The sequence below is a fragment of the Panthera uncia genome (assembly GCF_023721935.1).
Source record: "Panthera uncia isolate 11264 chromosome C1 unlocalized genomic scaffold, Puncia_PCG_1.0 HiC_scaffold_4, whole genome shotgun sequence".
In the NCBI taxonomy this organism is placed as follows: domain Eukaryota; kingdom Metazoa; phylum Chordata; class Mammalia; order Carnivora; family Felidae; genus Panthera; species Panthera uncia.
This window is the reverse complement of record NW_026057585.1, coordinates 21,821,364-21,843,855: the sequence shown is the minus strand read 5'-3', so window position 1 is coordinate 21,843,855 and position 22,492 is coordinate 21,821,364. Positions and strand designations below refer to the sequence as shown.

At 39.2% G+C, this 22,492-nt stretch overlaps 1 protein-coding gene across 1 annotated transcript in view; it reads right to left on the bottom strand.

The window, feature by feature from the left end:
- The window catches only part of PLPPR5 (phospholipid phosphatase related 5), a 123,337-nt gene that overhangs the window by 36,113 nt on the left and 64,732 nt on the right, over window positions 1–22,492 (bottom strand). The window contains exon 4 of the mRNA XM_049616751.1: window positions 3,274–3,450. Within this exon, the coding sequence (XP_049472708.1) occupies window positions 3,274–3,450 (177 nt within the window). The remainder of the gene's footprint in view (window positions 1–3,273; window positions 3,451–22,492) is intronic.

Genomic DNA, 22,492 nt, shown 5'->3' with positions numbered 1-22,492 from the left:
ACGTTCTACTTGCCTAAATGAGAAGCTCAGGAATCATCACGGATTGCTCCCTCTTCTTCGCCTCCATCCTCTCTAGTGTGCCATCGAACTCCAAACCTTCCACCTCCACAAACCTCTCAGATACCCTCCCTTTTCTCTGTGCTCACACAGGCCCGATTTGTGCCATCTTATTTCCCTGGTTCTGTACAATTTACCTCCTCTATCCTCACCTGGAGTTTCACTTTCCAGCAAACCTATTTTCAAGGCACAAATTGTATCATAGAGTAAAAGAAGCTGAAAAGAAGCAAACTATCATTGATGGAACTAATGTCAGTCATTCGTGTAGCCATTCGTTGAACATATACTATTTTATTTAAAGTTTTAAATCCTCATAAGCTTTAAGGAGGCTTTCACTGGCCTCATTTAAAGAGGAAGAGGGATGCCTGAGTGGCTCAATCCGTAAAGCGTCCAACCCTTGGTTTCGGCTCAAGTCATGATCTCACAGTTCGTGATTTCAGGCCCTGTGTCAGGCTCTGTGCTAGCAGCACGGAGCCTTCTTGGGATTCTTTCTCTCTCTCTCCCTCTCTCTCTGCCCTTCCCCTGATCGTGCACTCTCTCTCTCTCTCTCTCTCTCTCTCTCTCTCAAAATAAATAAATAAACATTAAAAAACTACAGAGGAAGAACCTGAGGCTCAGAAAGGTTCAGTAAATTGCTTAAAGGCACAAACTGAATAAAAAAAAGAAGCTGCGATTCAACCAGCTTTAATTTACCTGAATTCTGACAGTGGTTCTCAAATCACCTACATTAAAAATAAAAAATAAAAAATAAAAAAGCCCAGCTTATTCTAACCTACAAGGCCATTCAGGACATTCACCCGGTGTTTTTGTATTTCCCACTCTTGTCACTGACACTGGACAATTGGTGCCACTCCAGGATGCCACCTCCTCTCATGTGCATGCTGTGCCCAGGCCTACAACTGACTAATAGCTCCATAAATGCCTCTTTTATGAAGCATTTTATATTGCTTCTATGCACTGTGCTTTTTGCCCATCATTCCTTATGCCATCGTTTAGACCTCTCTACTTTACAAAGCTTTCTTTTTTAAAAAGTGTTTATTTCTTTATTTTGAGAGAAAGAACATGCATGTGTGTGCACATGTAAAGCGAGGGTTGGAGGGCAGAGAGAGCTAGAGAAAAAATGCCAAGCATCAAGACTCGGGACTTGATCCCACGAACCACAAGATCATGACCTGAGCCGAAATCAAGAGCTGGATGCTTAACTGACTGAGCCACCCAGATGCCCCACAGACCTTTCAAGTGTATGTGTCACCTCCCTTTTCTAACTATCCCTAATCCCAAAAGAGATCTCTCGAGTATACACACTGATGTCATTACATTTAACCCTCTATAAAACCTTCTGTGTCTATCTTGTTCCACCCAATTGTGATCTCTTTAAGTACATGGGCTCTAAATTTCTCATGTACTTATCCCCAGCATCAAGCACAGTGCCTGCATTATAACAAGGGTTCAGTAAATGTTTATGCTATGAAGGAAAAGAGGAAGGGAATATTTGATGGAATAACTTATTACTGTCTGACCCCTGAACCAGACTGTAACTCCCACAGGAAATAGATCGTGTTTATCTGAGCCTCCTTGCACCCCCAGTTCTTAGCACAGGACTTCACACCTGTAGACACACTCAGAAGTGGTTGTGCATGAAGGAACAAATGTTTTTTAGTTACTACAGTTAAAGCATTATTTTCACATGACCTTTTCATAAGTTCATTGTCTAGGTGTATGGGGATGTCTGAAGGGCCATTATGGAACACTCTAAATATGTGCAGTAGGCGGGTTTTGAGCCCAAGGGGATCCACAGTCCAACTCGTTCATCACATGCTTCTCAGATGAGGAAATGACTAGGGTTCTAGATTTGGTCTTGCAAGGTGTTAATATAGTCACTGGAAGTAAAGGGAAGTTGGCAACAGCCACAGGAAGATAAAACAGGAAGATTGATAAGATGCCAGTGAAGATTCTCTGGACCCATGAGGCTGAAATGCAGTTACATGTGACACTAGTGTTTTGAAATTTTGATGTTTGGTTATTTCTTTTCATAGGATTTATGTAAGGTGTTGGTCTGGTTTTATTTTGTTTTAAATGTTTCAATCTGTTTCAAACTGTGGTGAGTGAAAGCAAGGAAAAGGCTCTGGACCAAGTCTGGGCCCCAGTTTTCCTGAGGCTATAGGATATCTCTGAAAGAGACACTGGGGTGGGCCTGAGTCTCCCAGGTACCTGGGGAACCAGCGGGGGTGACATCAGGAAGAGAAGTAGCACAGAGTGTGGGGCAGAGATGAGGTCATACTCACCACTCTAACCACAGGAGGTTCTACAGAAAAGAACTGCTTAAAATGCCTGGCACACAAAATTGTTAGCTGGAAAGGTTCATACAAGTTTTTGCTTACTGGTTCTAAACTAGGGAAAGGAGCTGAAGAAGAGAAGTTAAGCGCGAGAAGCAATTTAAATGTAATCAAAATGGAAATAAAGTGGGTTTTTTTTCTATTATAATGCATCAATGCCAAAATATGTTTTGATTTATAGTCTACACATTTTCCCTCTGAGTTAAATGTTATACACTCATACTTATAATGGATTAGTTATTTCCAAAGCCGGACTAAAATGTATTTTCCAACAACCAAAACCTATAGTCATATTCCAAGGAGATTTTATAATAGTAGTAGAGATGGCGTGCTTATTTCATTAGAAATCACTACATAGTCTCTTCACTAGTTGACAAAATCTGGCTTGAGATGGTATTGTTTTGGAAACCACCCATGGACTTCTAGTTACTGAAGGGAACCAATTCATCTCTCAAACAAGGTTTACCTGTTACCAAGTGCTCTGACATGGCAGTTCAAGAAGACTGTGCTGGGACCCTGGGGGCACTTTGGGATGCTCTAGATACTCCGGGATGAAAAGTGGCCTGAGGAAATTTTAAAATATCCAAGCAATCCAATCTTAAAAAGTACCCAAGGAGGACTGAGCATTTTAGCCCCATTCCATTTTATATGAAAATATTTTGTTCACCTTTAGGTGTAGAATTTATATATTTTTCATCTCCAAATTTGACTTTAGGCAGGACAAATGAGGGAGCAGGAAGAAATGAATGACTTCAAATGTACATATTATAATTTGACCTACCACATTTAGACAAACCCGGTGATTCACACTGGTATTGTCGTAGATGATTATAGAAGGTTCCTTAAAAATGCAATGAAATCCAAATAAATTTCTACTTACCAGAAATACTGCTATAGATATTCCAACCAGAAAGCCTGCTATCACATCGGACCAATGATTTCGATATTCTGCTACTCTGTTGAGTCCAGTAAGAAAGGCCAAACACATTAAGCCCAAACATAAAACGGGCTTAGCAAGTCTTGTTCCTTTGGCTTTGATTGTGTTGGTGATGTACATCTGAAACATTAAATGAAAAACATAGCTTTTCATGAAGGTCTTTTTATGATATACATCTGATATATGTTTATGTACACATATATATTTACAGACATATCTAGGCCTACATGGTCCAAATAATTAACTACAGTTTATGAATTTTTTGAAGGAAGTTTCACAGAAGTAAAACTTAAGAATGGCGATTATTTGGGGTGCTTGGGTGGCTCAGTTGGTTAAGCATCTGACTTCGGCTTAGGTCATACCTTGCAGTTCATGAGTTCAAGCCCTGTGCTGGGCTCTGTGCTGACAGCTCAGAGACTGGAGCCTGCTTCAGATTCTCCCTATCTCTCTCTCTCTGCCCCTCCCCCACTCATACTCTGTCTCTTTTTCTCTCTTAAAAATAAAAAAAATTTAAAAAAAATAAAAAAAATAAAAAAGGAATGGCCGGGGCGCCTGAGTGGTTCAGTCGGTTAAGTATCTGATTTCGGCTCAGGTCATGATCTCACGGTCTGTGAGTTCAAGACCCATGTCGGACTCTGTGCTGTCAGTTCAGAGCCTGGAGCCTGCATCGGATTCTGTGTCTCCCTCTCTCTCTCTGCCCCTCCCCTACTCACACTCTGTTTCTCTGTCTCTCAAGAAATAAATAAATGTTAAAAAATATTTTTAAAAAAAGGAGGGGCGCCTGGGTGGCGCAGTCGGTTAAGCGTCCGACTTCAGCCAGGTCACGATCTCGCGGTCTGTGAGTTCGAGCCCCGCGTCAGGCTCTGGGCTGATGGCTCGGAGCCTGGAGCCTGTTTCCGATTCTGTGTTTCCCTCTCTCTCTGCCCCTCCCCCGTTCATGCTCTGTCTCTCTCTGTCCCAAAAATAAATAAAAAACGTTGAAAAAAAATATTAAAAAAAAAAAAAAAAAAAAGGAATGGTGATTATTTCATTTTACTTACCTGATATTTACTAATGGTCAATTCTTATGTAATATTAATCATCTAGAAACACTCAACACTCATATTCCAAGTGATTTTTTAAAATTTTCAATGTACCTATTAAACTATTAATATTTAATGATTAATGTAACTATTGTTTTATCTGAATTTACATCTTAGATCACTACTGTTAGAAGGGACAAACTGATGAACAAGTGTTTTTAATGCTTACATTTTTGTATGCTGTATTGGGATGATGCATAATTGATAATTCAGAACTTGTGAAGGTAGCTATAAAAAATAAAATAAGGTTGATTTTCACTAAATGTCTAGACAGTACGTTGAAGAAGGAATTTGAGGCTCAGTGCACGGCCAGTGTTTGCTCTTATGTTGTTATTAGAAATTGTGGAATTACTTTGTTTTAATTAAATTTTATCAGCCAGAATTAGGACAAGAAAGAAAGTTAATTACAACCGGGGAAATGTCTCCTTAAAACAAACAAAACAATTAATAGATACCTGCGTTTTTGGTGTCTTCACATATGCTAATGAAGAGCATATAGTGCCAATTGACTGAACTAAATGAAATGTCCTCAAGTTGCAAAAGTCACCACACTCAAGAATGATTTTGTCTTTCTTTCATTCTTATTTATTGTATAGCTCAATTGCTGATAATTTAAACCTTGTGTTACTACATAAGCAAAGCTGTTGACTGCACGGGAAGTGTGTCAGTTGATACATCAAGTCATTAGTAAAGTAATTATAAAGGAGGTAGCTTTTACAGTACAATACATTGTTATGTTGTTGATGTCAGTGGGTATCTAACACTGATGATATACTCAGAAAAAATACTTAGAGATGCATTTAATCACTTGCCTATTGTTCTGTGTTGAATAAAAAAAATACACTTGCCTGAGAGATTAAACCAAACATCAGCGCTTAAGTTTTTACTTCACAGCAGCCATTTCAGAATGCTATGAAATCCAGTAATTATCTCCCCCCCCCCCCCCCCCGCCTTTTTTTTTTTCTGGGCAAAGTTTGCAGCCCTGTTAGCTGCCAGAAGAGGCTGCATGAATATTTAAACAGCCCATGTGATACAAGGCTTCTATCTATCCAAGTTCTAGCCCTTTGCAGTGGCTCTCAGGTCCCAATATTCTGGGGGGGGGGGGGGGGGGGGGGGACAGAGGAGGGTGGGAAGCTGAATTGTTTCATCTTGGCCTTGCAACCTTAGGTCTGTATATTCTAAGCCTGTGCTTGGAAGAGCTGAATAATTTCAGTTACGAAAGATAAGTATACATGAGACGGAAACAAGAAGAGACAAGAAACAGAAAATGATACTCTGCCATCCCGAGAGAAGGTATTAAAGAGTTCTGCCCACACAAATAACAAGGCAGGGATATCACACTACTTCAGGTTTCCAGTGATGCATCTAATGGAATAATTCCTTATTTGACTAGTGCACACAAATAGGGAGTGAAATTTGGGCTGCTCGTGAGATTTTCCTTAACATAGCTATACGGCTAATTAATTATTTCTTTTGCATTTCTTCACATTTGTCAGAACTCTAAACATACCCTATCCTTACTAAGACAAAATAAGGTGGAATGACAATTGATCAGTACTAATATTGCTAATAATCATTGTAGCTTTGATTTAATGAGTGATCCCTGTTGCAATGTTCTAAGTATTTTACATTAATTACCTTATTAAATTCTTGAAACAGCAATATAAGTCATATCTCATCATTTCCTTCATGTTATAGATGAAAAAAATTGAATCAAGATAAAGCTTATACTGAAGAAAACACAATCTGACTACTGGGGTGGCACTGTTGAGAACAGAGAATGTAAATGAGAAATAAGGCACCTCTTAGTCTCTCTGTCTTCTTTCTTTACTGATTTCTTGCATGGAGGAAATGGCCAATGGACATAAGCTGAGTATAAGTGAATGCAACAGAGGTGAAGTCAAAGATAGGAGAAAGGAGGCTGCTTTCGTATCATAAGGTGAGGTTACATCTATACTCTGCTATTAGGGAGAAATAAGAAGTAATGTAGGGGTGCCTGGGTGGCTCAGTTGGTTAAGCATCGGACTCTTGGGCTCAGGTCATGATCTCACAGTTTGTGGGAGAGCCCCACATCAGGCTCCATGGTGACAGAGCAGAACCTGCTTGGGATTCTCTGTCCCTCTCTCTCTCTCTCTCTCTCTCTCTCTCTCTGTCCCCTCCCCCACTCATGTTCTCTTTCTTCCTCAAAATAAATAAATAAACGTTAAAAAAAAAAAAGTAATGTAACTATGGTGTGTATGGAAAATCTACAGAATCTATATGGTTTTGGAAAGCATTTGTCTTCCCCTTCATCCTCAAAGGCCATCTCAGATACTTGTCCAAGTTGTGTACACTTATAGTAATCTATAAGCTTGGGTGATGCCTCTCTGAAGTCTCTTTTGAGTGTTTGCTCTAACTGCTCTAATGACTCAGCATTGGTTATAGGAAGTCCAAAGATATAGTCTAGCCACTACGCAAACTCACGAAAAAGCTCCTTTATGAGGAATAGCCTGGGAATTTGGCTCTTCCTCCACAGATTCCCACTTAATGTCCAGACTCAGAACGGAAAAAGATTGCATTTTAAAAGTTATGGGAAAAGGTGACATTTGTTCAAACACATTCAACTTTAAGGTGGATTATAGCATTGCTTTATAATACATAGATTTTTCTGGCACATAATCAGCATGGATGTCACAAAAGAAAAATTAGAGAGTTTTCACTTCTACTCAACAACTCTTTGGTACTTTATGAATGTAAATGCCTTTTACCCAGTCTAATTGTGTTATTCTTACAGAAAGTCTATTATTCCTAATTTGCAGAAGAGGAAGTTATGCCATAAGAATCTATTAAGCAAGTTGGATACAGTACAGAAATTGATTATTTATGCTCTCTTGGTCTTTAATTCACTTATGAAACCATCTAGGTTAACCAGATGTCAACATGTAGCTAAAATAAAACACAAACAGAAGACTATGATTTGAGCAAGAGGAAATCCACTCAGTCCTTAAGGGTCAGTGGATGCTCACTACCTTACAGGTGTCCCCATTATCTAAACATTATTAGCAGTCCTTGTTCGTCCATTCCATGAGTATTTATTAGCACAAAGATGCAGAAGCCAAAGCTGATCATTTGCTCTCTGCTAACAGCCTGATATATATTCTTCTACACCTTTCTCTTTGCCTATACAAATAGATACAATAACTTACACACACATATAGAGGGGTTGTGCTTGTTTGCTTTTGCTAAAATGTAATCATAATGCCCATGTTATTCAGTAATGTGAATTGACTCACTTCGGATAATAAACATCCATCTGTTGGGTAAGTTGAGAAAGTACCATATAATATTAAAATGACTACTATAGGGGCACCTGGGTGGCTCAGTGGGTTGAGTGTCCGACTTTTAATTTTGGCTCAGGTCTCATGGATCTCATGGTTTGTAAGATTGAGTCCTGCATTGGGCTCTGCACTGACAGCATGGAGCCTGCTTGGGATATTCTCTCTCTCTCTCTCTCTCTCTCTCTCTCTCTCTCTCTCTCAAAATAAATAAATAAATTTTTAAAAATGATACTATTATATAAGTAAATAAAAACAGACAAACATTTGTGTTTGTTAAGCACCTACTTCCTATACACCTGAAACTGTTACTTCAAGAGGAGACATCTATGGTGAGATCCAGAAGGATGAGTATGAGAGTTCCCAGTAAAGGGGAAGTGGCGGGGGTTAGGTGGGGGTGGGGGGAGGTGTCCTAGACCCAGGGGACAGCAGTGATACCCCTGCTATGTGCTCTCCAAGAATCTTGTCTGTCCTTTCTCAGAACACTTACCACCATGTATGGTGTTTATTCATTTTAGTTGTTTCCTTCACTAGAGTGAAGATACAGAAGTGAAATCTGGGTTCTGCATTATAAACACTGTGATAAGTTAGCACTTTGCCTGACACACAGTGAGCACTCAATAAAGCCTTACTGGACTTTCTGAATAAAAGAATGAATAAAATGAAAGTGCAAATGTGCAGGGGAAGGAGAAAAGGGTATTTCAATCATAGCATTTTTTACTATCTGAAATCATGTTATCCATTTCTATGTATATATGTTTATCTGTTCCCTCCATTAGAATATTCCATTAGGTGGAACCTACATCCATTCACCATTCTGCCTGATATGTATAGATCACCTTCTACATAGTACGTATTCAAAATTATTGTATGAATGAATGCATGAATGGCATGCTTGGGGAAAAGTGAATTTCTGAACTCTTATATAGTCTGAAAGTACATATCACTAGCTGAAATTGTCTGGTGCATGTATTTGTTTACTTGCTATTGTCTTTCTCCTTCTTGTCTATTTCATACTGCCTGGAGCCATACCTGGTGCAGGGAGGCACCTATGATAAGAGAAATATAGCTCCCTGAAGGTTCCCACACACTAATCCTATGAAACAGAGGAAGGGAGCCATAAGCTAAGGAATTCCGATAAACCCTAGAAGCTGGAAAAATCAAAGAATGAATTCCCCCCTAGAGCCTCCTGAAGGGGTGCAGTTGGGCTGAACCCTTGATTTTATCCCAGTGAGACCCATGTTGGATTTCAGAACAGCAGAACTCTAAGATGATAAATTTGGGTTAATTCACTAAGTTTGTGGTAATCTGTCATGATGTCAAAAGAAAACTACTACTTTCAATCAATATCTGCTCAGTGTGTGAATCAAAAAATGTACTGGGATTTGTAAAACTGATCCTGAGGAGGAGAGAACTGTGGCCTAGTGAGTAGCTCATCTGTTTTGCAATCAATAGGACGCGGTTTAATTACTATCTCTGCCACTTACGTAGATAAGCCTTGTTTAAGCCTTGGTCTCCTTATGTACAAAAGGTAAATGCTAGTGAAAGTATCACCACACAGTAAATGACATCATATAGGTAAAGTTCTTACCTATATGAAAGGAGTAATGACATCATATAGGTAAAGTTCTTAGGAACTTTAGGAGTAAAGTTGAAAGGAGTAAATGACATCATATAGGTAAAGTTCTTAGCACAGAGCTTGGCCCACAGTGAGTGCCTAGTAACTGTAGGGGTGAAGTCAGGGCGAGGCTGAAGAACACAGGAAGCCCAGGACCTATCGTGCTGTGTGACGGTGAAGGCAGTGCCTGGTGAATGGGCATAATTGGGTTTTTGGTGTCACTGTGATCAAGCATGTGGAGAACTTGGTTTCTTCTCTTGTTTCTATGCTTCTTGCACTTTTTCCATATGCCATTTTGCCATTTTTCCCTCTCTTCTAAGTTTTCTGTCTAAAGATAGCCACTATTTCTTTGCAGGTAGTTGCCACCTACTTTATCCTTTGCCTCTTCTTTCTCAGACTAAATGGCCTCAATTCCACCCATCAGTATGGAAATAACTCTGTGGCCAGATCCCTCAGCAACATGACATTCTTTCTAGTGCTTTTGACATATTATAGTCCTCCTCCCAAAATGCAGAGTCCAAAATTAAGTCCCCAGTGCATATCCACTCTGATCAGCCTGGAGTGCAACTGTAACTTTTCTGGATTGCATCCTACGGTCTTTCTCGTAGATCTATATTTCACAATTAGGTTAGGACTGGATTATCTTCAAACTGATTTCCACATTTTGACTATTTTGATTAGTACAATCTAAAAAAGGAATTGGTTTTTTTTTGCTTTTCTTTTTTAACAACAATATACCACTACTGGTCAGAGTGTTTGTGATTTACTAAATCGTTTGTGATTCTATCTTATGGACTGATGCCCTAGCAAGTTCCCCTCATTTTGGACTCCTGGGATTACTCAAAAAATCAAACTTCTTAACTGTTTGCAAAATTACATTCTGCCCTGTCAAGACCAGTTTGAACTTTTAGGATGCCATCTATCATATTAGTGCTTTCTCTGAGCTTCTCGTTAGCTCCATACAGATCATCGCTAACAAGACAGCATCAAAGGTGGAACTTCATGGCACTCCACCAGAGATTTAGTAGCAAATGTGTACAGGGACATTGAACACCATCTTTTAGGTTCATTTATTAAGCCAGCTGTGCAATGTCCTGAAAGTCTTATTGTTGCATCCATACTTATCCACATTCATAGATTTGCCAAGCAGCAATGTGAAGCTGCCTGACAGGGCATATAACAGAATGGTGATGGGAGGTAATGTGATAATGGAAAGGCCATAGACTTTCCAGCAGACAGATTTGTGTTCACATAATTCAGACCTTTCAGGGCTGCGATAGGGGACTGCAATGAACAGTAGTATATCGAAGCCATAAATTTTATATACAACAATCTAGATTGTATAAAGCATACAGCTACCTTATTTTCCATCACTGACCTAAACTTCATCATGAGCATCCATCCAAGACTGAATAGGAATGAAATAGGGGAGGGAGGAATGTTTAATAAACCCTCAGTTGTTCTCAGCTTCTCACTCTTCCCTTTCCAGCAAAATGGCACTCCAGCTGCAGGACTGTGTGGCCCAAGTGGGGAGGCAATCTCAGAGCAGCCATAGGGCTGTCCCACAGAGTGGCCTCTTCATCTTTGCTGGTTCCCACTGCCCTGTGCATCTCCTACTTGGTCTCCACAGGTTGCTCTAATGACAACTATTGCTAATGTCCTTGTGAGCCCATACTGACTTGTTCCATCGAGGCTCACATGCTATAAAAATCCTCTGTATCTCCAGCACATCTGCTTTCTAGCCCCAGGTGGGTTATCTGTCCTCCCCAGCTATGTTACACGGTACTCTGGTTTCCATGATGCCTATCTTTTCTGCTGCCTGCACTACCTGCTCTAGAGATGCATTGAGATTGAATTCTTCCAGTTTTAAGCCAGAAATGAGGTATAAGCCCAACTATTTTTTTTTTCTTCAACTTTTCTGGAGTTTCTATTATCTGTTATCTATTAACTGTAATCTGTTATCTATTATCTATTCAATTTCCTTCTCAGGCTTTCTAACCTAAGGGCACTCACCCAAATGATCACATCTGCCATTCTGTCCTTTCTCTCCTCCAATCTTCCCACTTCCTAGGCCCAGAAATGCACCTTCTCCTCACCTAGGTTGACGATAACACCTCTTACATTATATCCTATGTTCTCTCTATTACTGTCTTATAATACTCAGATCTTCAAATTTTGCTTTTGGTATGTAAAGGTAGCTTTGGAATTTAGAATTCCTTTTCTCTTTTGACAAAGAGAGATTTGATTATTAAAACCAAACAGTGTCTTCCTTTTCGATCGATACTGTCTCATCTCTTTCCCACCTTCCCCCAGATTTACTGAGGTATAATTTGTAAATAAAAATGTATATACTTAGTGTATACAACTTGATGTTTTGATATATGTATGCATTGTTAAGTAATCATCACAATCAAGCTAACTAATATATCCATTATCTCATACAGTTACCATTTTGTATGTATGTGTGCGGTGGGAACATTTAAGATCTACCTGCCCTCTTAATAAATTTTAAGTATTCAATACAGTATTATGAACTATAGTCACATTGCTGAACCTTAAATCTCTGTGTGGTACATATAGTACATATACAATGGAATACTACTCTTCCTGGAAAAAAAAAAAAAGGAAAAGGACATCCTACCATTTGTGACAACATGGATGAACCTGAAGGACATGATGCTAAGTGAAATAAGCCAGGCACAGGAAGACAAATACTGCATGATCTCTCTATGCGGAATCGAAAACAGTCAAACTCACAGAGCAGTGAATAGACTGGTAGTATCCTGGAACTGGGGAAATGGGAGATGGGGAGATGTTGGCCCTTGTCTTATGGTCCATCCTTCTCAAAGGCACTGAAGAATAGATGAGAAATCCTAGAGCCATATTGTTCAGTATGGTAGCCACTAGCTACTATAGCAATTGAGCACTTGAAATGTGGCTAGTGGAACCAAGGGATTGAATTTTTATTTTTAATTAACTTTAGCTAATTTAAATTTCAAAACTGGCACTTTATTTGATTAGAAAAAATTTTTTAATTTAAAAAAATTATAAATTTCTAATTTTAAATTAGAAAAATTCCAATTTTTTTTTTATTTTTAGAGAAAAAGAGTGCAAGTGGGGGACAGGGCTGAGGAAGAGAGATAATAGAGAATCTTAAACAGGTCTCCAATCCAACTCAGGGCTCAATCCCATGACTTTGGGATCATAACCTAGGCCAAAATCAAAAGTTGGATGCTTAACCTACTAAGCCACCCAGGCACACCTCTGAAAAATTCCAAATTAAAAAATTTGGAGCAAGCTGGGTATGTGCATCTAGTTTTTACACTGTAAATTTTATGAAATCTAAATTACAGATAAAATATTTCAGATGAAAATTTAGTGTCTCAATAGAGACGTACCGCAAGTGTCAAGTATACACTGGATTTCGAAAACTTTGCCAAAAAAGGAAAGCAAAATATCTCATTAATAATTTTTACGTTAATGTTGAAATGGTGGTAAATATGGATACACTCAGTTATACAAAATATATTATAAAATTAATCTCATCTTTTTAAAAACTTCTTAAATGTGATTACTAAAACATTAAAAATCCTATATGTGATTCATTTTGTGTTTGTACTGGATAATCTGTATAATCTATTGGATAATGCTGACCTGAATAAGTGTCATGATTTAAGGGAAATGAAAAATATATCAGTTAATTATAAATAAAAAAAAGATTGTATGCTTTTCAGCATTTATTTCTACTTTGTTATTTCTATTATTACTTTGGTTGGGCTTGGGCTCTGAACCTAAAACCATTTTTTAGGGCACCTGTGCTTTATCAGACAATAGTTATTTATATTTTTGTATCTGTATTTATCTTGTATACCTATTAATATATTACAGCTTAAATAGCATAATGTAGTAAAGTGATATTTGGGAATTATTTTGAATTTCAGAGTCACAGTCTATTTTTTTCAGGTTCTAATTATCTTAACAGCTACTTTTTAATGTTTGACCTCATCAAGTTATTCATTTGTTTTGTATTTTACAGATACCCTTTAGGTACTTGAAAGATTCCATAGGAGGAAAAGCTCAACTTTATGAGTTTAATATTCTAGATTAAAATGCCAATCTACCTTTGATTATTTCTGTGACTTTAGACAGATACTTAACTTCCCTGAGTCTTATTTTTATATCCTTTGTAAAATGAAAATGACAATAACAGTTTGTAGGATTTAGCACAGAAACTGCACAAAGAATATAAGTTTTGGCACCATGAAGATTTTTGTTTATTTTGTGGCTCGAATATACCTAAAGGATTAAAAAGATATTATTTAGATTAAAACTATATATTTGCTGGGAGAAATAACAAATTCAATTACCTCCCATATGGGCATGGGGGTAAAGGTCCTCAAACATATTGTCATTGAAAAATGAAGGGCAGTCACCCATTTCCTTACAATACACTTAGTGGGTACCTAACAAAAGATTACATAATCACGAACACAGAATTGATCATGTAGTTGATGCCCTTGAATGGGCAACAGTAGGGAGTTACAAATGTGGTGTAAGTAACAACACCCTCAGTGTTCAGGACCAGCTGGTACGTGCAGTTAAGATCAGAATATGCTCAGTGACTCAGCTGCCCCCAGCACAATGGCCAATTGATGGTTTGGTTGTAAATAGCAGCCCCTTCATCACTGACACATTTACCTTATCCCTGAAGTGCAGCCATGGCTGATTTTACATGGAGACCATTTCTGTGATCCCCTGATAAATATATCGTATGCGTGGCACTTCATCTATCAGCTAGAAAAATAAAAAACACTTTTACTTGACATTTTCTGTGTCATCTATAAAATTAAGAACTGTACATATTCACCATTTAACATTTGTTTTCCATAGACCACATTAAAAGTAAGATGATATTTAAATAAAGATGTGGGGGGAGCCTGGGTGCCTCAATTGGTTAAGCATCTAACTTCAGCTCAGGTTATGATCTCACGGTTCATGGGTTCAAGGCCCACGTTGGGCTCTGTGCATAGAGCTCAGAGCCTGGAGCCCGCTTTGGAGTCTGTGTCTCCATCTCTCTCTTCCACTCCCCCACTTACTCTCTGTCTCTCTCAAAAGTAAATAAACATTAAAAAAAAATTAAATAAAGATAGGCTGCCATCTTATTTCTGATTGTGATGCGCAAGGAAAAGAAAGCTATGCCATGTGTGAGGAGTTACATGCAAGAAAAAGATATTTGATTCCTATGATTTGAAGAACTCTGGCATTTGTAAGATTTAAAGTTTGCTGGCTAATAAGTAAGGAACTAAAATTAATATGTAAAAGACTGATCTGGAGATCTTTAAATACTACAAAAGTATGCATTTGACTGCTAGATGAATTTAAGAATCAGTTTTAGTTAACTTAAAGGCAAATGAAGAAAACAGAACCTGCGAGAGTCTTAAAATACACAAATAAACTTCAGTTTAATGTCAGGGACAAGAAATCAGGGGTGAAACAGTGAAAGCACATCTCAAATATCTCTGCCTAATCCTCAAAAGTGTTTGAATTTGTAGATCTTAGGATTCACATGGTCTTTCAGACTTTCTTCGGTTAAGGAAAGAAACTATAATTACGAATGTGTGATTGGTTATTCATATATATGATCTCTGTATGATGTGCGCTATGTATGTCTATATAACATAAAGAATCAGACAAATTTTAAATGTTAAGAACTGGATTCACATCTTTTTTTTTTTATTATTTTTTTTAATGTTTATTTATTTTTGAGACAGAGAGAGACAGAGCATGAACAGGGGAGGGGCAGAGGGAGAGGGAGACACAGAATCTGAAGCAGGCTCCAGGCTCTGAGCCATCAGCCCAGAGACTGACGCGGGGCTCGAACTCACGGACTGCGAGATTGTGACCTGAGTTGAAGTCGGACGCTTAACCGACTGAGCCACCCAGGCGCCCCTGGATTCACATCTTGAGATATCATCTTAAATTATACAATAACAGGAAAAGATTCATATCATAGCTTAAACAGATAAATGTCCTATCACAATGAGGACAAGAAATGTGTGCCACAAGACATGCACACACACACAGTCTCATAGTCATTGTGTTTATGTGAATTGAAAAAAAATATATATATATATATATGCAACCAGCATATATATATATATAATATTTTATATATATTGTATATATTTTACATTGCATTTATATATATATATATATATATATATATATACGCAACCAGCAACAAAGTACTTTATCAATTTCACACTAATTTCAATAAACTTCATAAATATTAACCACAGCTTGATATTTCGAGGTAACTCAACAGTGTACTTGTAGGATATCACTGACCTAGTTCCTAACACTCATCTGTGGCTAAATCACAGGAGTCAGGAGATTTCCTAGTTGGTCACCCAGGGATCTTGGGAGGCACCTTCTTTACCCCGCTCTCAGTGTTGGAGGTTTCCCTCCCTCATTCCCTCAGTTTTCATTTAACTAAAAGCTGCCTAGATCCATCCTATCGTACTCTAATCCCATTTCCAGCTTTCACCTCAGTCTCCCTCAAGAAGAAGATAGGAAGTGGAAAGCATGACCTCCTGTGTCTGGCTACTCTTCTCCCACACCCTCCAGCCTCTACCCCTCACCCCAAGGGTCTAGGTTTGGGGCAACCAAGTTGTCACATGTCAAAACATCCCTCTCTCCCAGATGCCTGCTCTTCATCTCAAATCACATTCTCAGTCTGGGTCTCAGGTGTTGGGGGAGAGTGATCTCCTTCTCATCTTGCTATCCAGCTTTAGGTTTCATAATAACTACTGTGAAAAGACATCATTTTTGTATTGAAACGATATATTTTTCCTCTCCTTTGCTAGCTTATGAGGGATAGAAACACCCTTTCTTCTTTGTCATTTCAGCAGCCAGCATGACTCACTCTCAATAATCATAATGAAAGTTAAAACTTGGCATCAGACTGTGCCAAGAGCTGCACATGTACCAATTATGTAATCCAAATAAGCCCGTGGGATTGGTACTTAACAGGAGAGGTAAGTAAGACACAGAAAGGTTAAGTAAGTAACTTGCCCATGGACTTAGGGCTAATAGTGATGAAGCAGGGATCCAAACTCAAACAGTTTAACTAGCAGTCCATGCTCTGACTGCCCTGAGGTTGTATGAATAGAGAGGTCTCTGCCTCAGTCTGTGGGGGATGGATGGGGCTCAAGGAGTTCTTTGAACAGGAGTGAGAGCACACACAAAGGAGACACTGGAGGAACTGAAAATAACTCCCTGTGTCAGACAGAAGGCTCTGTGGGTGGGGCTGGGGGTGAGCCCTGGGAAGTACCTGCAGAGAGGGGAGTGGCAGAAAATTTAGATAAAGAGGTTAACAGGGGCCAGGTTACCAAAGGATTTGTGGGGCAAGTGAGGGAGTTTAGATTTTTAGGAAAAGGAAATGGAGGACCATTAAAGGCAACACGAGGAGAAGATCTGAGTTTTAAAGTGTCACTTTGGCTCAAGTGGTTCCGGGTGTTGGAGCCTCATGTCCTGAACTGGAGTTATGAACAGATTGGGTAAATATTTAGTATGCTGAATTGGTAAGACTCATTGGCTAATTAGGTGTGTGTGTGGAAGGAGGGTGGTGGTGGTTGTGTATGCATTCAAGTAGATGAATTTGAACTGAATGGAGATCAGTGGGGGTAGAAAGTAAGGTGAAGGAGGAGTAAAGTACAACTAGTCCCCAGCTTCAAGAGCCAACAAAAGTTTCTAGTGAGAAAATCTATATACCCACCTGGAAGGATAATTATGTGCACTTATACACCAATAATCAAAATGTTTTACTTGTTTTCTCATGGAAACACTGTACTCCATGGGAGTCCTACGGCACTATTTGTAATTACATGTTAAGTATATTAATTAATGAGCTATACAGGTTTTTGAAGGCTGATCTAGGCACCAAAACTCCATGCAGGACATGGCAGCCAACACGCACATCACTACAGGGGCTGGGAACATAAGAAGAGTTGAGAGTTTAGGAAGCACTGAATAAATGAATGAATGAATGAATGAATGAATCAACATAATGTTTTGGAAACTAGACTTGTGTCTATATTACACTGGTAACATCTAACTGGAAGAAAAATATATATAAAACTTACAGCAAATTCCACAATAAATAATCTAACTCTGACTTTTTTACCTTATGTGTTACTTTAGCTATTTTCCTATGTGCATAGTAGTTTTTATATTTCAGAAATGATCTCCAAGAAGCTGTATGTTTTCCACAATTCTATTGGTTTTCTGAAAAATTAATGGCTATGGTAAAAGAATCTATTTTCTCTCCCATCTTCACGTTGCAGGAAGCATCTGCATTTGGTGGTCATAGTGAGAGGGTCATGTCCCCAGTGGACTCAGAGCATCTGAGTTCCAGTCTTAATACTCCAGTAGATTGGGGATATGACATTACTGAGTGACTTACTCTCTCTGAGCCTAGTTTAATCATTGGTCAAATGTGAAAAGCAGCAGTGTAATCCCTCATATGAACCACTGAATCATGAAGTATTCCAGAATTCAGAATATTTTCAGATTTTAGAAAGGTAAAGTGAGGCATGTACTGTTCATTACACAATACCCACAATGGGGTCAAATGCCACACCCACAATGAAACATACTCACACTTCTACATTTAAATATATGGACATTCACAGTTAAGGAGAATACATAAGACTCTAAGTAGCTTCACATTCATTCACCAAATTAATTCAGGGCAGATCAGGTTTGCCATTAGAAAAGGTTCGGGCATCAGCACCAATTCCATTGGTGAGTGGCTGAGGAAGGGCTGGCAGGGAGATTTCCCCACACCAGCAACAAGAATTCTCCAGACAGCAAGTGTCCTAGAATTCAACTCAATTCTGACACTATCTACCCAGAGACAGCACCAGATTCCACAGGTTAAGGGCTCAGTCTTTCAAGACTGACACTCTTTGCCACTTCAGGACACAAATTGCAAACCCAGGTTATAGCCTGTGCTTCTGACCTACCAGCTGCAGATTGGAAGTTCCAGAGACCCCCCTCCTTGGGTTAGATTAATTTGCTAGAGTGGATCACAGAATTCACAGAAACATTTCACTTGCTAGTTCACGGATTTATTATAAAAGGATGTAACAGCCAGATGGAAGAGTTGCATAGGGCAAGGCATGGGAAGGAACACAGAGCTTCCATGGCCTTTCCAGGGGGACTCTTTCCCCAAACCTCCACATGTTCATCAACCCAGAAGCTCTCTGAACCATATCCTTTTGGGTTTTTAATGTAGGCTTCATTACATAGGTATGACTTATTAAATCATTGGCCATGGCAATGACTGGACTTCTAGTCCCTCTTTCCACCCAGAGGTCAGGGGGTTGGACTGAAAGTTTCAACCTTTTGATCACAGGGATGGTTCCCCAGGCAACTAGGCCAGGTCTTATGGTTACCTAGGGTTTTCCAAAAGTCACCTTATTAATGTAACAAAGAAACATTTATCGGTCTTGTCACAAGAAATTCCAAGAGTTTTCAGAGCTGTGGGCCAGGAACTATGGATAGAGACCAAATATATATGTGCTAAAAATCACAAAATCACAACCACCCAAAAAACAAACAAAATAAAAAAATAACATCGCTTTTATAGTTTTTTGTTTTTGTTTTTGTTTTGGAGAATTTAGAACCAATAATAAAGGATTGTGAAACTGTGAACTGTTCTGAAGACCAGAATCAGATGCAATAATGATATTACTAATGGCCAAGTGCAGAGATGAGGAAATGAGCTTCACATAGCCAAAGCTGGTGCTCCAACTTCTTGGTAATTCCAGCTATAGCAACTGACAGGCTGTGACTAAATATGGGATAGTTCCCATCCAGCTTTGAAAAATGAAAAAGTACTAAAAACACATTGACCTTTCAAATAGTGGAAATATATTGGATGGTTTAGGAAGGCTTTTTACTGTAAAGAAAGAGCCAGAGTTGGGAGTGCATTTTGATGCATGCAGGGAAGTGAGCAAAGGCACCAAGGGCTACAGAGTAAGGCACGGTCTCAGAAGAGTGAGCAGATATATCCGGATAAAATTTGAGAATTAGGTTGAGAAAACCAACCTGGCCTTGAAAACTATGTGAAGGAATAGGTTACTCAACCTGAGGAGAGAAGACAGGTATCATAGGTGCCTACGGCACTAGAGGAAGATGTGCCTGGCAGGTGGTACAACAGAAGCTCCACAGGGGTTGGAAGATAGGAGGCAGACAGGATGGACTCTCAGCAGAATCAGGGGCACGCAAGTTGGAATCAGGAGCCGTGGCAATCTGTTTAGACCATTGAATCTAAACTTCAATGGGAACATGAGAGACAGGAGGTTATTTCACAGGCATGTTTCTGAAACTCTTTCACTTTTCTGGGACGTGGAACTTCAGTGGCAACAGGACATAGTGAAGAGGACAGAAGAAGGAGTAGACAGACAGGCAGGAGTGTGCTCCTAGGTGGATAGAAGCTGGTGTCCGGCAAGTATGCTGTCCCCAGGGCAAATGTGGCAAAGAAGGGAAATCAGGCTATGTTTCTGGGTAGGCAAGAAAAGATTTCCTAGAATTCTATTAAAAACACATTATCTGCCAGAAAAAGTTGTAAGTAAAAGTTTAAAAAGGAGGTGAAGCCTCAAGACAAGGAAAGAGATGTGGATGGAATTCATTCATTTATTCCCATATTCATTTTCAATGTTTGTTTGTTCATTTGTCTGTTTATTGAGAGAGAGACAGAAAGAGCACAAGCTGGAGAGAAGGAGAGAGAATCCCAAGCAGGCTCCTTGCTGACAGCATGGAGCCCAATGCAGGGTCAATCTCATGAACCATGAGATCATGACCTGAGCCAAAATCAAGAGTTGGACGCTTAACTGATTGAGCCACCCAGGAGCCCCCCCTTATTCATTTTTAATTAACATTTACCATGCCTTTACTGCATTCTGGACAATGTGCTTGGGGTAAGGATATAGAGACAGGGAAGTCTTTAAATGCTGACATCAAGGAGCTCTTTAAGAAAAAAGAGAAACATGTAAAAAGATCATTATAATACAAGTCAATAGTAAGAATAATTGAGGTGTGGATACACAGAAAGAATTAACAGAAAATAGAAGTCGAATTGATCAATATTTTTTTTTTCTAGATCCTGACTATAAAATGGCATGCAAAACCTTTTGCTTGCCTCCAGTAAAATTGAAGCAACAACCCAGGCAGACATGGAGGGAGAGCCAGGCAGTTTCCTGTGAAGGCTTTTTTATAAGACTTAAAGATAGGAGACAGGAAAAGGAAAAGGAGGGGAAGAGAATTTAAGGCAGAAAAAAGGGAGGAAACCTTGTGCAAAGAGGTTACTTATGCATCAACCTGAAGAGCAAGTTTGGTAATGTAAATGAGTCACAATGCCCAGGTAGAGAAAAAGCCAACAGCAACAGTGTTTGAGGTAAATGGGCTCAGTCTTATGCAGAGAAGACAATGAAGGAGAGGAACTGAGGCCAACAGAAGAGAACATGTGCCTTCCAGAGTGGGGAGCTGTGCAGAGAGCCAACCATTGTTATTGGTGAATATGGTCCAGGGCTATCATACCACTAGTGTTTAAAAAATAAGTAGCTATATTGTTCTGATATGAAATTCTCCAAGTAAAACTCTTGGGGAAGTAACTGCATTTTTTAAAAAACATACTGGACAAAGACAGATGCATCTGCTAGCTGGATAAGGTGTGCACCACCAGTATACATCTCTAAATGGGCAAGCAAGAATGGCAGAAAGCTCACAGTGGGGGCAAGTAATCAAACAGCTCTCTACTGCATTAGGAATAAAGCTCCGATTTTTACTGATCTTTTCTTGTTTCTCCAGCCTTGTCTTCTCATTCTCTTCCCAGAGTCTATGCTTTAGCCATGCTAAACTGCTTAAAATCCCCCCGCAGAGCACCACATTCTGTCATCCCATCTCTCTGAGTCCTTGTAGTAGGTTGAATAGTGAACCCTAAAAAGATATGTCCAAGTCCAAATCCCTGGAACCTGTGAATGTTACCTTATTTGCAAAACAGGGTGTCTGCAGATGTTAAGTCAGGAATCTTAAGATATGACAAATGTCTTCATAAGAGGAGGAGATACAGACAGATAAGAAAGGGATACACTCAGGAAAAGGCCATGTGAAGGCAGAGGTCGAGATTAAAGGTATGCTGCCACAGCCAAAGAATGTCTGGAGCCATCAGAAGCTAAAAGATGCACAGAAGCATTCTCCCCTAGAGACTTCAAAGGGAGCATGGCCCTGCTGACCCCTTAATTTCAGATTTCTGGCCTCCAGAACTGTGAGAGAATGTAATTCTGTTTTAAACCCCCAAGTTTATGGCAATTTATTATGGCAGTTGTAGGAAACTAATACACTCCTCAAACACCTACCATCCTTCCCCGCTTCTCTTCCCCTGAGAAATCACTTCTGTTTCCTGGAAACCTTCTGGTTTCCCACCACCTTATGTCCATTTCTATCTATGAAAGCACTACTCAGTACACATTTTATTGCTACTGTGGGGTACTTCACTGGTTATGGACTGAATTGTGTCCCCTCAAAATTTATATGTTGAACCCTAGCCCCCAATGTTTAGAAATAAGATGTTTAGGAAGATAACTAAGATTAAATGAGGTCATAAAGGTGGGGCCCTAACTGATATGCTTGGTGTCCTTATATGAAAAGGAAGAGATATTACAGAGCTTTCTCCACACTAGCACAGAGAAAAGACCATGTGGAGGACACAGTAAGAAGGTGGTTATCTGCATCCCAAAAAGAGGTCTCACTAGAGGCAAGGCTGGTAGCATTTTGATCTTGCGCTTTGGTGTCCAGAATTGTGAGAAAATAAGCTTCTGCTGTTTAAGACAATAAGTTTCTGGGGGTATTTTGTTATGGCAGCTCTAGCAGATTAATATACCCCTTCACCTCCCAGCCACATCTAAGTGTTAAGCATGCACCCTGAGACCAGGGGCTGAGTGTCATTGTCTTTGAATGTGATGAATTGGGCACATCATAGGTGCCCAATAATTTTCTGTTAAACGGATTAATACATAATTGAACCAGTTGTTATTTTCAGTGTTTTGGAATTAAACCAACTTATAATTGTTTGATTTTTTTAA